This window comes from Nansenia antarctica, assembly GCF_963989245.1.
Source record: "Nansenia antarctica genome assembly, chromosome: 14".
In the NCBI taxonomy this organism is placed as follows: Eukaryota; Metazoa; Chordata; class Actinopteri; order Argentiniformes; family Microstomatidae; genus Nansenia; species Nansenia antarctica.
The window spans coordinates 18,274,560-18,291,086 of record NC_137684.1 but is presented as its reverse complement, the minus strand read 5'-3'; the positions used below and the strand labels follow the sequence as shown (position 1 = coordinate 18,291,086).

The 16,527-nt window shown below is 40.2% G+C and overlaps 1 protein-coding gene across 1 annotated transcript in view; it reads right to left on the bottom strand.

Moving 5' to 3' along the window:
• Positions 1-1,905: 1,905 nt before the first annotated feature.
• Positions 1,906-16,527, bottom strand: part of agbl1 (AGBL carboxypeptidase 1) — a gene marked incomplete at its 5' end in the record, with an annotated part of 113,356 nt that continues 98,734 nt past the window's right edge. The window contains one exon of the mRNA XM_080545403.1: positions 1,906-3,035. Coding sequence (XP_080401529.1) covers positions 2,744-3,035 — 292 coding nt within the window. The 3' untranslated portion in view covers positions 1,906-2,743. The remainder of the gene's footprint in view (positions 3,036-16,527) is intronic.

Sequence of the window (16,527 nt, the reverse complement as noted above, 5' to 3'; positions counted from 1 at the left end):
TAACAAGTCATAGACAGAAACTAGATCCCATAGGTTCTTGCTTCACACACTTAAGAAAGCTATTGACCCAAATTACCCAACATTCATCTCCACAAACGCATAACATGTAAAACGTCTAACATCCGAACGAGCCGCTGACAAGGGCGTCTGCAAAAGCAAGTAAATAGAGTGATAAATAAATAAATAAATAGATACATATAAATAGTGTAATGTCCTAGACACGAGCGTAGCTTTGAAGGCCTCAGAGGGACTCCCTGCAGGGATGTTGAGTGGGGAGACGGCAGGAGCTAATGGTGGACTGATTCAACTGTGAAGGGAGGCGGGCAGCGGCAGAATGAAACACTAATTAGGAAACGCAGCCGTGTGTGAACTACGCCTCGCTAGCAGCATATCAATGAAGCGCTAGCTGCTTACAGTACCTCTCGGTAGCTCTCAGGTAGCTCGCCTCCCCATCGCCTTGCCAGGATCTAATTAGATGATCTCTTCGTAAAGGGAATGAGAATACCAAGCCAAGACAGCCACGCGGCGGCGGCTGCTGCTCCATTCGCTCCACATTGAGACAGGCGTGTAGGTCACCGCAAAGTCGTCGCATGTATTTCAAATAGATTAGGAGCCGACGCCGCATATTAGTACGAGGGAAATAAGACGAGATAAAGTAGACGGATAGTAATTGAGAGATGTTTTGTGGCCGACACTCGTCATCAACATTTCATCATAAAAGAACTACGTCTTAGGGGGTGATGAATACATATTTTGTACACCAGTGTGTTTTTTATCGATGTGTCTTAATCTTAATTGCCAAGCAGGCAACACTTGACATGATGTTGCTCAACACCTGTTTTGGAGGTAACACTTGTAACAACATGTGTATACATTATTGAGGCGAGAGTATTTACAATGTTAGTACATAGGACTACTATACACTGCTAACCACAGCAACTTTTTCATGTTTAATATAAACTAAATGTGTTACTACCCAAGCAATTCTAGGTCACTTACTATAAAATGTGATCATACAATCTCACCATAATGGACAATGGCCAAGGTGATCAACAGTACCCAAGGTCAGTGCTCTGGTCTGTCCATTCAGCCCATAGGATTAACTGACAGTCCACAGGGGCTGCAGAGCCTCACGCCACATAGCTACCAGTCATTGTGAGAGCCTGACAACCTCTTGACTCATCTATCCCAGAGACCCTAGAGATGCTCTGTTCTCTATTCCTGAGACACTCTGAAAATAAGCCCCTCACAATGCCAAGAGAGGCAGCGATTCAAAATAGGACAAATCTATCTGTGGCCTGGGAATAATGGAGTGTGTGGTGAGGTCATCGGGCCGATGGGGAGAGGTCAGAGGTCGTCAGACTGCCTTGGCTTCTTGTCTGTTCAGACAGGTGGGGGTGGGGGACGGTGGGTTGTCTTGATTAAAATCTCTGATGAAGAGCGGTGGAACAATGTGGAACGGTCTGGCGGCACCAATCCTAACACGTCAGAGCTTCCACAGAGGCCTGCGTTGCGTACTGATTCTCTATACTTCACTCAGAAGTACCACTTCTCCTGATGCATTTAAAAGCATTGGATTGATGTCAATAGTATGGGCTGTTGAGTTGCCATCATATTTTGTACACTAGTCAATTCATTTATTCATGAGAGAATTGTACCGGTGCAAAACTTTAGAGGAGGATAAAGGTTCAAGACTGGAGCCATAGGCCTTTAATGTAATCCCGAATGGAACTAAAGGGTAGGAGAACCACACGTTGGTTGTGTGGCCACAGTGAGGTGTATAATATCAAATATGATACAGATAATACAATATCAAGTAAGACACTTGAGACCGTTTTTCAATTTTCTGTAAGGTACTGTGTTTTTATTGCAGTGTTCTTCAGTTCATACATACAACATGGAGAATAAACTTAATAAAGGACTGTGAGTACCGCACTGTTGGTGACAGAGGGATATAAACCTCTGACTTGTATGAGGGACGGGAATTGGGTGGCCATCTTAAGAAACGATTTATGGTAATGACACAGCGGTATGTTCAATAATACTGTATATTAGAACTGAAAACAAGAACTATATTTTATAATATTCACAAGACATTGATAAATAATACAGTGTTGCTAGGTTAAACTGAAGCAGATGTACTGGAAGTTTAAGAACATTAGAAAATGGAGCAATGCATATGGTGGCCTGTTAATTATTTTAAGGTCAATACTGTTTAATTATACTCAATGTTAATACAAGGTAAACATTATAACAGCGCCACCCAAATTCAAATTGTAAGTATAGTAAATGTATTTAATACATTTGCTATACACACATATAAATATGATCTCATAGAATAAAACTGTTTATATTATCAACACCACTACTGTACTGTACGTCACCCATTTACTCTGAAAGATACATTATGGCTAAGAACCAAAGCATTACTGTATGCCTACAGTAAGTATCCCTTCAAATCACATGTCATGCATAAATGTCATGCCTGTCATACAAATGTATAGTCCACTATAAGTGATCTGAAGTCACTAACAAGCAACCATTTTGGATTTCATCTACATATCCAAATTGACTCTTATAATAATTAGATAATTGTAAAAAAAACCTTTTTTTTCCCATATCCGTATGTTATGAACATTCCATATTCCATTCCGTTATGTTTCCATAATAAGTGCTTTGGAAGAAACTCCTTCTCAGTATTCCTCAGAAACATTACAAAAGGAGAAGAGCGACTTGTGAGACCTTAGCTCAGATACTGTCCGTTTGCGATATTCATCCCATTGCATGAGCTCCTCCTGATGTTGAGAGTCTCTAGAGAACCTTGGCTTATCAGGTGAGGGAAGAGGCGGGAGGACTTCCTGTCTGAGCATTGACCGCCTCGGGGCATTTCATGCTCTTCCTCCTCACCCTCTTCCTCAGTGCTGGAGGAGTTGCCGTTGACCTCAGAGTCCAGGTCGTTCCCGCTAAGATCAAAGCAACTGTCCGTCTGGTACTCAATCTCCTCCACGCAAGGAGGTTCGTCATCCTCGAAGCAGCTGGAGACAGAAGAGAAGAGGGACAGTGGGTTAACCAAAGGAAATGACTGCATGGCTAAATGAGTGAAGTGGAGAAGAGAACAGTTATTCAATAAGTACCATTCTACAGATTGACAGCAACAAAACTATTCTATACATTTTAATTTCTGTATAGCAGGGATTCTCAACTCCAGTCCTCTGTCTAGTGAAGGTTGTAGTAAGACACCTAACGTCATGATGTTTTTAATGGTTGTACAATTTGTATTTTTGCATGGAGAGTGTCATGGCCTCGTTTCTAATGTATCGGATACCTCCAGGGTTGCACTGTTTTTCTTTTTTTTGTTCTAGCCTAGCACACCTAATTCAAGCAATGGCTTGATCACCACTGGAACAGTCCAAGATCTCCAGGGACCCATCCCACCCTGGGTACGAACACTTTGCTCGGCTGCCCTCGAACAGGCGGTTCAGGACCATGTTCGCAAGGACAAACAGACTGAAGCTCAGCTTCTACCCCAGGGCCATTCAGGCCCTGAACACAGCAAAGACCTAGGTTCTGGGCCCTGGACAATCTAGACAATTTGATGGCAGCTACTAGATTGAAATCAAGTGTAATACTGAAACACAACTGTGTACATTTCAAACCTGCAAACTGCGACACTTTAAATGAATGTGCAATAACACTATGTGCAATATGACAACCCTAGGTTAAGGTTCAGAGAATAGGAAATGTTAGAATAGGTATAGCATAGCATAGAGTACAGCACAGTGTTTTATTTGTATAGTATAGTATAGTGGATAGTGTACATAGCCTTTATTTTATGTAAACCAGCTCTTTTCCCTTTTTTTTTTTTTTTTTTTTTCCTAGCACCAGGGGAGCCCCCCCTCCCAAATTTCGTTGTTTGGTACCTGTACTATAGCAATGACAATAAAGACCATTCATTCATTCAACAGCTAGTGCTGGGCTTGACCAAACGTATGGAGTCCTAGGGGAGTACCTCAGGACTAGAGTTGAGGAACCCTGCCGCATGTCAGTCTCACCACCACACTACTGCAGAGCACCAGAGAGTCATTGTTTCCATTCCATTGAGTTTTAGTTTGGTTCATTGACTTTCTGACCACATCCAGCAAGTCTCTGAGCATTCCTTCGGTCATATCCTTTGAGGGGTTATTACAGACAAAAAGACTGGTCTTCTGGACCCATGTGGACTGCATAGTGAGCAGCACGTACTGGACTGCACAGCACTGGGTTTGGATTTGATACTGGCAACCCTGTGTTAAAAAAAAGTTTATGGTATGTGATAGCAATACTGCTCATGACATTTTGTCATAAGATGCTGGTGTTGGTACGGTGTACAGATGTATAGTGAGTAGGCTTCCCATCCCCCGTCCAGTTTCAGAATAACACAAGAATGTCCATTTTCATAAATGCCCCCTCATGAATGCCTCATGAATGAGTCAATGCCCATATCAAGTCTTGAGTGTTATATAAAGTGGGGAAGCAGACATCAAATTGTCAGGGTTTTTTTCTTTACTTTTTTCCATCTGTAAAGAGGCCAACCTGGGGTTCAGCTCTGTGAAGGAGGCAGTGACCTTCAGATAGCCAAGCCCTTGATTGACAGCAAACATAAAGCCCTTCCACACTAATCAGATTAGAAAACACTGGGATCCATGGGGGATGAGGATGTGACAGGAACACTGATTTACACCTTCCTGTGTGTGTGTGTGTGTGTGTGTGTGTGTGTGTGTGTGTGTGTGTGTGTGTGTGTGCGCGTGCGTGCGTGTGTGTGTGTGTGTGTGTGTGTGTGTGGTTATATTTTTCTGCTCTGAAAGTGAATTGAATAGGATACATCATCTGATGCACTGTGATATGAAATATTTCATGGAAATTGTCATTTCTGAGGGGGGAAGGGGGTCTCATGAGAGACACCTGTGCCTTTTCATATATTTTACATTTGATGACCAACATGAAACACACGTGGCAGTTCAAGGGTTAAAAGCCCAAACATACATTTCATAATTCCATAAATAATTTCAGGTACTACAAATTATATTTGGACAGGTCGTCAGTGAAGTTGTGGTATATGCCTATTTTGACGGTACTCAATAGTGCTCTAAAAACAGGTCACATATTTCAAAAATCGCATATTCCTCCTAAATACAGTACTTTCAATGGGGTGTCATTAGATTGGTCTCCAGACTGTGGAATGCCAGGACGTCAGGTCAATTAAAAGCCCATTAAGCAATCAGCGACTCAAACAGCCATAGAGAACAGTAGCATACACAATCTAAAGTGCCAGAGAATTATACCCAAAAGGCCCATTTGGTGTATTGCTGCATAGCCTTGAATACAAATGTCTGCTGTGTCAGAAATTACCCCCCAAAAGGTATTAACAGTGAAACAGTTCAACAATAGCTGTTTAATATACAGTACACTTAAAGGTTTCAGGCTCATTAGACAATATTTTTTTCTTTTTCATATAGTATCTGCCTTCAACACTTTCTTTATCCCTTCATCTTATCTCCCTCCATCGTGTGAGTTGATTAAGCTTAAAGTCAGAGGGAAGCAGCATATGTGGCATGTGAGATTACCCATCTTATTGCAATAAGATCAGTCTTCCATTGTGCCGGCTCGAGTAATGATGAAGGATATTACTGCGCTGGTAAAACTGTCCATCTTTGCCATCCTTTCTGCATTCCTCGTAAGAGAGCTAGCATTACTTTAACTCTGTGATATTCCAAACTGACACCTTACAGGATACTGGTAGATATCAAGCCAAATTCCACAAAACAAAAGTTGGATAAGCAGAGGTAGAGTTACTGCAGGGGGTTACAATGGATGAATTCATATTGACAGTTACCACCATGTTGATCTAAGCTCTCTAGGCTACAGTTGCCTGGTACACCCAATAGCTCTACAGTCAACTCACAGCCTCCAGAAAGCCTCAACAAATTCCATCTGATATCCTCCCCTCATTGTAAACAACAGCTTAAAAATGACACCTGCTACCAAAATGTGCTGCCAATGTTCTCATAGAAAAAGAGAAATCCTTTGGGTAGAGTAGGAAAGTGTCTTTCTCCAACAGGTGCAGTGTAGGAAGAGAAAACAGGGCCTTGCCCACAACCTAGCCCCTAGTCAAAACAAAACACTCTCTACAGTACACTTGAAATGTCACATTTTGTATAAACCACACAAACAAAGCTAATCCTTGAAGCGGTTGCCAACATGTTTTTCAGAGTGCCACTTGTAATGGCACTTGCTTATTTTGGATGGTTATATTTTTGCATTTTGCTCCACTTCCAGGACCTTGCAGCTAAATTAAATTCAGGATTGGCCAACAGGCAATTATGTAATAACCATCACTAATTTTGAAGTAACTAGTCATTTCTGTACCAAAACAATACGTTAATTGTATTAACTAAAAAGAATGTTATTTGTAAACACAAGAAATGTGGCACACATACGGTACTGGTAACAGGTAGATAAGCATACCTTTTGTACCTGAACACACATCAATTGTCAGTGTGAGGTTTCACAAACAATTCAAACAGAGAACACAACCTAAAAACATCCATGCAAAGCCACTGATCTGTTGTTTCAGCCACTAGGATTCACTCAGGCTTAAGCCATGCCTTTCCTCCTTTCCTCCCTGCTTCCCCTCAAGTCCCTGTTGCCTCAGAACTGGTGCAGTGACACAGTTGCAAGCCATAATGTTTACAATTCAAATCCTATTAGCCATGTTGTCAGACGTGACCAATGACCATGAAGTCATCATTAGCACAAAGGTGGAAAAAGAGAGAGAGAAAACAAAAACAAGCAAACTGATTTTCCATTAACTGTTTTGCTACGGGCAGAGTTGAAGAAAGATTTGCTGACAGAGTAGCTTTTACTGTGAGACTAGGCAGTAGCTACATTAGACCAAGCATCTAGAATTGATTAAACAAAATGATGATACCTTATAGTGACACTAGATCTTTGAAAACATTCTACATACATGTTGACTGCCTGATAACACTAACACTTACAACATTTTGTTTGTTTCTTTGTCTTTGTAATACTGTTTTGCATTCCATCATAAAATAGGCCTAGGTCTTGGACTGGGACTAAATGTATGGGGCAGTGGTAGAAGAGCTTGAGATGTTGTACAAATGAAATAATATGAGACAGAAACTACATACAGCATTTCTGTTGATTATACTATTATGTATTATAATGTCCCTGTCATTGAGATCCTTATCCAATAAACATAATCACATTGCTAACAAAACATGCAAAAACTTTCCTTCTCAAAGAAAACCATACAAACAAATCGAATTATATGGCGAACATTATAATAAACACCGTCAAAGGTTTAATATTTCCTTCAACAACATTTGCTGTCCTAACATTAGTTGAACAGTTGCATAATTCATTGACCTTAAGAAAAGGTTCAATGTTCTTTGTTTTGTGTTAGTGGGCAGTTCCATTTTGAAAAAACATGCTTGGCAGTTCTTCTCTTAACGGGAGGGACACACACACGAGACCAGGCCTCGGAAGCAGACAATGGGCCTGGCAGTGGCAAATCCTTTCATCAGTTTTATAATTATTTGCGAATGCAATCTTAATCGGATTATTAATGTCGCCCTATTCAGCCAGCCCCCATCGCAATCAAGCACCACGATCTAGAGAGATAGCACAACCTCCATTACTGTACACACAATGGACAGACAGAGAATAGGAACAGCTCGTTCCCCTCACCGCCAAGGTTATTACTGTACCAGCCCTGCTCGCTCTGTCTGATAATGGATGTTACTTTAGCTTTCTGGATGTTAACAACTTCATTTTTCCATTAGAGGAGGAGGATATAAATATACGTACAGTATGTTTTTTCATTTATTTGTCTTATTAGTTTAGTTTTTTCAGAGGCCTGCGGGTAGAAACCCAAGCAAGCCTTCTATCTCATTTTCAGTGGAATGCTTTCAACAAAGTACTGGGTCAGGAAGAACAGTGCTTAAAGTCGTACATAACAGTCAGGAATTAGAGACCAGACAGATCAGGTATTTGGGCAACCTTTTATCCAAATGTTGATTAAGCATGTGTGACTAATCGTTGTATGAACCAAACAATGTCACACAAATTACCATCAGGAAGAATGTACCTGTAGCTACTCTGAAAACTAAGTCTCTTAGCCTATCTTTTCCCAAACTTTCTAAACGGTCATATCTGGTGGCATAAGAAATAATTAATCACTGATCTTCAATTAAATCTGACTCACTCAAGTCACGCATGCTGATTATATGGGATTATTGATTTTTTGCTGCGTTGCTCACCCATGAATTTAATTAATTCTAAATTAAGTATTAGCTGCCAATGGAAAGACAAGCTCAATATGGCTCAGACTTAAATACAATATAGTTTAGCCTACCAAATGGCATAGTCATCTCAACTTTGAATTTGCTCAATTCAACACAGTAAAATAAACTGTATGGAAACTATGACAACACTCCGTATTATTTGCTTATAGAAAACAGGAAGCTTTGAAAAATAAATGTTAGAACATTGCAGGGCATGAGCTTCGTTTGTCTTTAATGACAGTTGGAAATGTAGGTTGTGCCAGGGATTGGTTAACTAAGGATATTGTTTGTGTATTTTGAGGACAGGTACATCAATTTTACATCAATATCCAGTAATACTGTGCCTGAGAGGAACAGCTTGCATAATATAGTATGTCAGTCTAAACATAGACTAACTAACTAACACAGATGAGATAGAGTGTAAACATTCTGAGTGAAATTGCAGTGCTGCTTGACGTTATATGCTGGGGGCCCATGTGTAATACACAGGTGTAGTGATTGCATAATTGCAGTTGCAGACTACCATGACAACGAAAATATCTGGAGACAAAATAGAGAAAGTTTGTATAGGAAGCTCAATAGGAGACTATATACGTAAATATAGCTATTAAGATAGATTGTTGATCGTGATTAAACAATATATACAGTATATATTCGAGACATGTGTGCTAGTTCAAGTAACGTGGCTCACAGGTCCAGTCACTAATACAGCTTTACGAATTTTTGAAAACAAATCTTCTGCTCAGTTCTACTCACTGTCTCCATAGCTGGGATGATGGGGAAAGCTAAATAATGATATTATATTATGGTGGGGGTACATTTTAGCAGTCACATATTATCATTTCCATCAGTTTTGCAGCGCTGAATGTTTGTTTGGGTGTCTCCACTTTACCAGCTGAAATTACTGAAATTAATACAAAATCAATGAATATCAGATAGCTCAAATACACTAGCTACTGACTGGAAAACACTGTGGCACTTTTTCTCACATTATTCTATTTCAAAAGAGAACGTTAAGAGCAGTTTGTAAGCACTCTGTTTGCCATGTGTTCACACTTAATTGAATTTGTCCACTTGTCTTGAAGTAAACAATTAGCTTTATTGATTTAATTAAATTGATGGCTTAATTTCTAGAGTACTGTTTATCAAAATCCATGATACTATATATAAATGACTTAACTAGTAGCTCAACACTATACGTGGCAGGATCATCTAGTGTGCAGCGCCTACAATAACACTGCAACATCACCTGATGAGTGAGTGGGCAACATTGTGCATTTGTTATTTTCAAATCACCCAAGAAACAACATTTTCAGATTGAATTTAGTCCCATGACTAAGCCGCTTAACTGTTCAAATAGCTCTTGTAGTGTAAAAAATAAAACACGCTGAAGTCTTGCAAGTCATTTAATTTGCAGATTAATCGGCCAACCCTGTGTGTAGCGTGTCAGCTGTGGAATGTGTGGGTGTCAGTGTGATGGCGGAGAGTGATATGTGTGTGTGTGTGTGTGTGTGTGTGTGTGTGTGTGTGTGTGTGTGTGTGTGGCTCTGTCAGTGTGACGAATGGGCTGAGGTGAAGTAAGTAAAAGTAGGTGTGTGTGTGTGTGTGTGTGTGTGTGTGTGTGTGTGTGTGTGTGTGTGTGTGTGTGTGCATGCATGCATATGTGTGTGTGTATGTGGGACTGTGTGTGTGTCAGTGTGACGGCAGGGGACAGTGATTTAATCAGTTCCCCCATGGGACCCAGCCAGCGTTCCACAGGGCTGTGATGCCAGTCTTGTTTACAAGTCTGCTCTCCACAACCATTACAGACACTTCATAAAGACACCGCCTGCCTTTCCGACATCCCCGGGAAGCCATTCAAATCAACATCGCTTTAATATTATCTCTTCCTTTCCCCCGATAGGCTTCAAACATGAAAGAAATAGCTTCAGCATTTTTTTTAAAAGAAGGCCTATGTTTTCCAGTTTTATTTTCGTGAGGGTATAAATATCTTACGAATACTAAATATTGCAGTGTGCAAAGGAATCATTTTAGAGTTATATTAATTTAGCGGGTAATTAATATCCCAGCTCTCCCCTTGTGTTACCAAAGACTGTGTTTGATCCCTTACAGAACCCAAGTTAATTGGTTAGGCAAGCCCTACTATTGGTGGAAGAGGCATTTTAGAAGAGGTTAAGTAGTTTTACAGTTGGTACAGTGGGGAAAATAAGAACACTCGTATTGAGCACATCAACGTTTTGTCCAGTAAATGTATTTCCAATGAGCCTATTCAAGTGGAATTTGCACCAGACGTTGGTATTAACTCAAACAATCCAAACAAAAAAACATTCTAAACATTAAAGTCCATATGTAAATAAAGTTATGTGGAATAAAACAAGAAAAAAGTATTTAACACACTAACTGACATTAATTCAATACTTAGTGGAGAAGCCTTTGTTTGTAATGACAGCTTCAAGGTGCTTTCTGTATGAAGTAACTAATCGCCCGCAGTATTCAGGCGTGATTTTGGCCCAATCCTCTACACAGATTGTCTTTAAATCTTGAAGATTGCAGGGGGGCCCTCTTGTGAATCTGGATCTCCGATGCATCCACAAATGTTCAATTGGGTTTAAGTCAGGTGATGGGGCCATTCCAACAAGTTGATTTTCTTTCTCTGAAACCAATTGTGAGTTTCCTTTGCTGTATGCTTTGGATCGTTGTCCTGCTGGAAGATCCACCCATGTCTCATCCTCAGCATCCTGGTGGATGGCAGCAGGTTCCTCTCAAGAATCTCTCTGTACATGGCTCCATTCATTGTTCCTTCAATTATATGAAGTCTGCCAGTACCACGAGAGGAGAAACAGCCCCACACCATGATACTTCCACCTCCAAACTTCACTGTTGGTGTTATTCGGGTGATATTCTCCTCCGAACATGGTGTGTTGTGAGACAGCCAAAAAGTTTTGGTCTCATCTGACCAGAGTACATGCAAGGATACAAGGATAATGCCCCCAATGGTGCTTACTGGAAGATTCAAAAGTTGTGAAATACGTCTGTAGCCAATTCCATTTTCATGTTTTGCAATGGTTGCGAAGGTCTTGAGACAGCTCTTTGCTTTTACCCATCATTAGATGTTTGTTGTGTGGCACCTTGGTATATATAGCCCATCAATATATTCTAAACCAGCTGAAATTAATTAGCACAGATTGGAGGTAGAGTTGCCTCCTAATTAGTAATTTTCTCTAACTTTAACTTCAGTTGAAGTAACTTTGTTTTGTGTTTTCTCTCAATACTTTTTTCCTGTTTCATTTCACATTATTACACATAACTTTATTATGGACTTTAATGTTTAGATGTTTTGTCTGGATTGTTTGAGTTAATACCAAAGTGCAAATTTCACTTGAATAGGCTCATTGGAAATACATTTACTGGACAAAATGTTGATTTATTTAGGCCTGTACTACAGCCATCTTCAGTTGTTGTTTTTGTCTTTTTTGCCTTATAGTCTTCAGGAAAATAAATGCACGTTCAATTGGATTTACCCCTAGAACACTAACGTCAGGTGATTTTCACACACACAATTGTGGTCATGTGATTTTCATTGTGTTGCTGCTGTCTGAGATGGGCGGGTCCTTGGATACCTTCAGGCTGCTCACTGACATTATCGAAGGTAGGCGTGTTTCCCTGCTCCCATCCCGTTTTTTTTCTACAGGCACGTGTTTGGGTGATTTTCACCCGACGTTATAGAGGGTCATCTTTTTTAAAATATATTTCTCTATACATTATCTATGTAATATTTAAAAATATATATTTTTAGGGAAACTGTGCCTTCACCAGACAAGGCTCGCATGTCCCAGGAATGGGTGGACTGAAGAACAAGTTCCCAGCTCCATTTAAAAAATAAATATTTCTAATGAATCCCTAATTCAGGTTTTTTATAAGGTCCCCCCCATGATAAAAAATGTTTGTGACATTGTATGGGGAAAAATAAAAAAAGAGTACCTCAATTTGCCATGTATTGTTGTACTTTAATATATTTGTATATATACTGTAAGTATGTTTTATGGGGTTATATTATATCGGGTAAAATATACTCGACGTTAGTGATGGTGTGATTTTAGTGTTCTAGGGTTAAATCTGAAGATTGATTTGACATCAGCACATGGTGATGTTCCCCCATCGCCGGCCAGGAACCTCAACCATGGCATACTGGCCAATGATGTTCCTTCCCCGTGCCTTTTTGCAACGAAACCCATTTATCAACGTGGTCAACCAAAGTGGTCCGAATTTCATCAGCGGCAATACTAGGTTGTACTCTTGGTTGTCCTCTTGCTCTTGCTCATTCTCCTCCTCCTCCTCCTCCTCCTCCTCATCATCATCATCCTCCACCTTCTCCTCATCCTCCTCCTCTGCCTCCTCTTCCTCTGACTCTCACTCCTCTCGCTCTACCTCTCTCTGCAAAGTTGGCATCCATTGTTTTCCAACACAGGAGAGCTCACTTTTGGCCCTTTTATTGCTGAAGCTATGATTGCTAATTGAAAAGAAGTAGGTGTCTGCCCACATGAGGAGTCAATGGTGTCATTGGTGGTTTGAGTTTAACATTCTGAATGCTAGTGTTTTCCATGTGAACACAATATATTTTATCAATGAAGAGTGTGCCACTGTTTTGCAAAAAGTGTGGTTTAGAACTGCAAAATGAGTGAAAAGCAGGAAATATGTGCAATAAAACTGCAGCAAAATTGGTGTAAGATAAAGTACATTCAGGTTTTGGTCATTGTGTCTCCCAATGGCCTCTGGCCTGAGCTTAGATTACTTTTTCTTGCAATGACTGATGGATAGATAGATTCACTTACCTTTTGTTTTTTACTGATTTATTGCCATGCAAGTCGCTTGTTGGAATTCTGTATTTTTGCTCTAGGCACAGGGTCAGCCATATTCGGCACCCCTAGAGAAAATAGGGGTTAAGTACCTTAAGCTCCCTCATGAGGCGGGGATCGAACCAGCGACCGTCCGATTGCTAGCCGGCTTCTCTAAGGTCTAGGCTACCGTCGCCCCTGGATAAAGCATCTGATAAAGGAGTCTGCTAAATGCCAAAAATGTAAATGTAGACAAATGCTAGTGATTGTAAATCCCTCCTTGCTTACTGGTATTTTCCCCCTGGCACTGAAAACTGCTATTGTGAAACTTATCCTAAAGAAAAGCAACCTGGATCCTTCAGTGCTTAGGGTTAGGGTAACAATTTCAGGCCAATTTCAAACCTTTCTTTTTAATAGAAATTCTCAAGAAATTAGTATTTAAACAGCAAAATGAGTATCTGAACTGAAGCTGTATATTTTAGAAGTTTCAATCCGACTTTCATCCTCAATACAGCACTGAGACAGCGCTAGTTAAAGTTGCAAATGACCTGAGACTGAATATGGATGACAAGAAACTTGTGTGCCAAGTGTGTTGGCTCAACTTTAGATTGGTTTAGGACTTTATCTGTCCAGCAGAGAATATTTTGTCTCCATTGGTGACCACTGCTCGGCTAACACTAGCATAACAAGTGGGGTTCCTCAAGGCTCCACTGTGGGACCTGTGTTCTTCAGTCTCCATATGTTGCCACTGGGAAATATCTCAGATCAACGTGCGGATGTCACATAATTTCTTGCAATTGAACTAGTCAGTTAAGCAATTAAGTTATTAATTATCAGAGCAAAGCTCCAGAGAGAGATACTGTGCACTTAAAATTCCTGGCACAAAATGCCAGACCCCTTGGGAAAAAATCTTGGCATGCTTCTAGACCCTGATTTGAATTTGGAATCTTACATCAGTAATCTCACTAAAACCGCCTTTTATCACCTTAGACATATCGTTGGGGGGCAACCGTTTCATACTGAGAGACTCGCTGGGAGAGAAACGGTTGCCCCCCCAACGATATTTCTAAGGTGATAAAAGGCGGTTTTAGTGAGATTACTGATGTAAGATTCCAAATGTATCAGTAACACGCTTGATTAATGCAATGCTCTCCTTTCTGGTCTACCTAAGATAGCTATAAATACTATAAGCGACAGATCATTCAGAAAGCAGCAGAATGTGTACTGACCAAGACCAAAAGAGCATACATCTCACCTGTCCTAAAGTCCTTTCATTGATTTACCTGTCAGTTTTAGAATAGATTTTAAGATCCATTCATTGCTGTTCAACTCACTCAATGGATTAGAGCATGAATACTTGTCAGACCTGCTTTTAATATATGGTCCCTCTCAATCACTCAGATCCTCTGGCTTCCCTGGGTGAGGACAACGAGGACGGGGAGGCAGCGTTTGGGGTCTATGGTCCTCGCCTCTGGAACAGCCTGCCAGGGGAACTGAGGGTGTCACAATCTGTAAACATCTTTTTATTTTAGCATTCTCTTAATCCATCTTATTTTAATCTACACTCTTCTACTGTAATTTATAATTTTGCCATTTAGCAGACGCCTTTATCCAAAGCGACTTACAATTACGAATTACAGGGACATTCCCCCTGGAGTAACTGAGGGCTAAGTGCCTTACTCAAGGGCACACTAGTAGTGGTGTGGTTTCAGGCGGGATTTGAACTCACAACCTTCTGATCACAAGTCCAACTCACTATCCACTAGACCACCACTACCCCTACTGTGCTACACTGGTCTCTCTGTTCTACCAGGTGTCTTATTTCCTATACTATCATTTCCTTATATTACTGTTTATTTTCACTGTATTGTTGCTTTTTCATTGTATTGTTATATTGTTGTATTGACCTTGTATTGCATTTGTGCATGAAAGGCACTATATAAATAATGTCTGATTTCTGATTTTCTTAATGATGGTGAGCATTCTTCAGTCATCCGTTGTAGAAGTCTGTCAAGGTCTACCAGCTTGTTTGCAATTGTAATTTCTTTTGAATGATCTCCCAAACTGTTGATTTTTGCAAGCCTAAGATGTTGGTTGTGTTTCTGATAGTTTGTCAGATGTCTCTCATAATGGCTTCCTTGACTTTCATTGACACCTCTTTGGTCATAATGTTGACAGACATCAACAGCAGACTCCAAAGGCAAACACAAAGCTTAGAATCAACACTAGACATTGATCTCTCATATACACACATAAGATTGAGTATACGATTAAAGAAGCCTCGTTATTTTTGGTGCCCTGAATTAGGGGGACTATGTATACAAAGTGAGTCATTTCTAAATGGTAAAACACCATTATGTACACGAATACTAGAAGAAAAGGTGAGAATTTAACCTCATAGTCATTTTTTTTATTTCAAATCCAAACTTTTGGAGTTAGCCAAAAGAAGAAAACATGCTTTACTGTCCCATGACTTACGCAGGTCACTGTACATCTTGTGAAGTAAACCCAGATGAAGCTGTAGACTACTAGGCCTACCCTTAACTACTGTTCCTGAAGGGCAACAGTCAACTCTGTGAGTGGATTAACAAGTGAATTCAGTAGTAGGTAACCTCTAATGGGTTGAGTTCCAGTGGTGTAGTCTAGTGTTTTCTAGTGGGTATACTGTGATTTTCCCCTCCCAGCCTCATATCGTTCATTTCGGGAACGCCATATAAATAAATATGCGCTCCCTGTCTAATGTAATATATCTGACATTAAATGTTATAATAATAATAATAATAATTCATTGTTTTTATATAGCGCTTTTCCAGGGCTCAAAGACACTGAATCTATAATGTATAAGGCTTGATAGGCTTGATCTGTGCATGATAGTGCTGCATTTTGACATATTTCATGTCGCATCTCCCCCCCGTTGATGGTGTATGATGCTATAGTCAGTCCCAACGTTCCAAAAGTCAAGTGCTTCGTAACACAGACGGGGTGAATTTTATGAATGAAAGTGAAAGTTCTGTCACAAATTGCTGTTACGTATCCTCGCACATTTTTAAGTGGGTATACGGAAATCCTTGGCCTTTCCTAGTGGGTATATGGCGTAGTCCTGCGTATCACGTAGACTACACCACTGTTGAGTTCCAAAATGGCAGAATAAAAGTGATTGTTTCAGTTGGTTTTGTTTGGAATCATTTGGAAACGGGCCAAGCTGTAGGAATCTATGAAGGACAAGCTCAATGATAATGGGAGACGCTGACACAAATCTAACCACCGTGCCAAGTGAAGTGCTTTGCTCAATTTAACACATCTATGCTTTTGTCACTGTACAGTATATCACTTGTTTATTGTTTGAT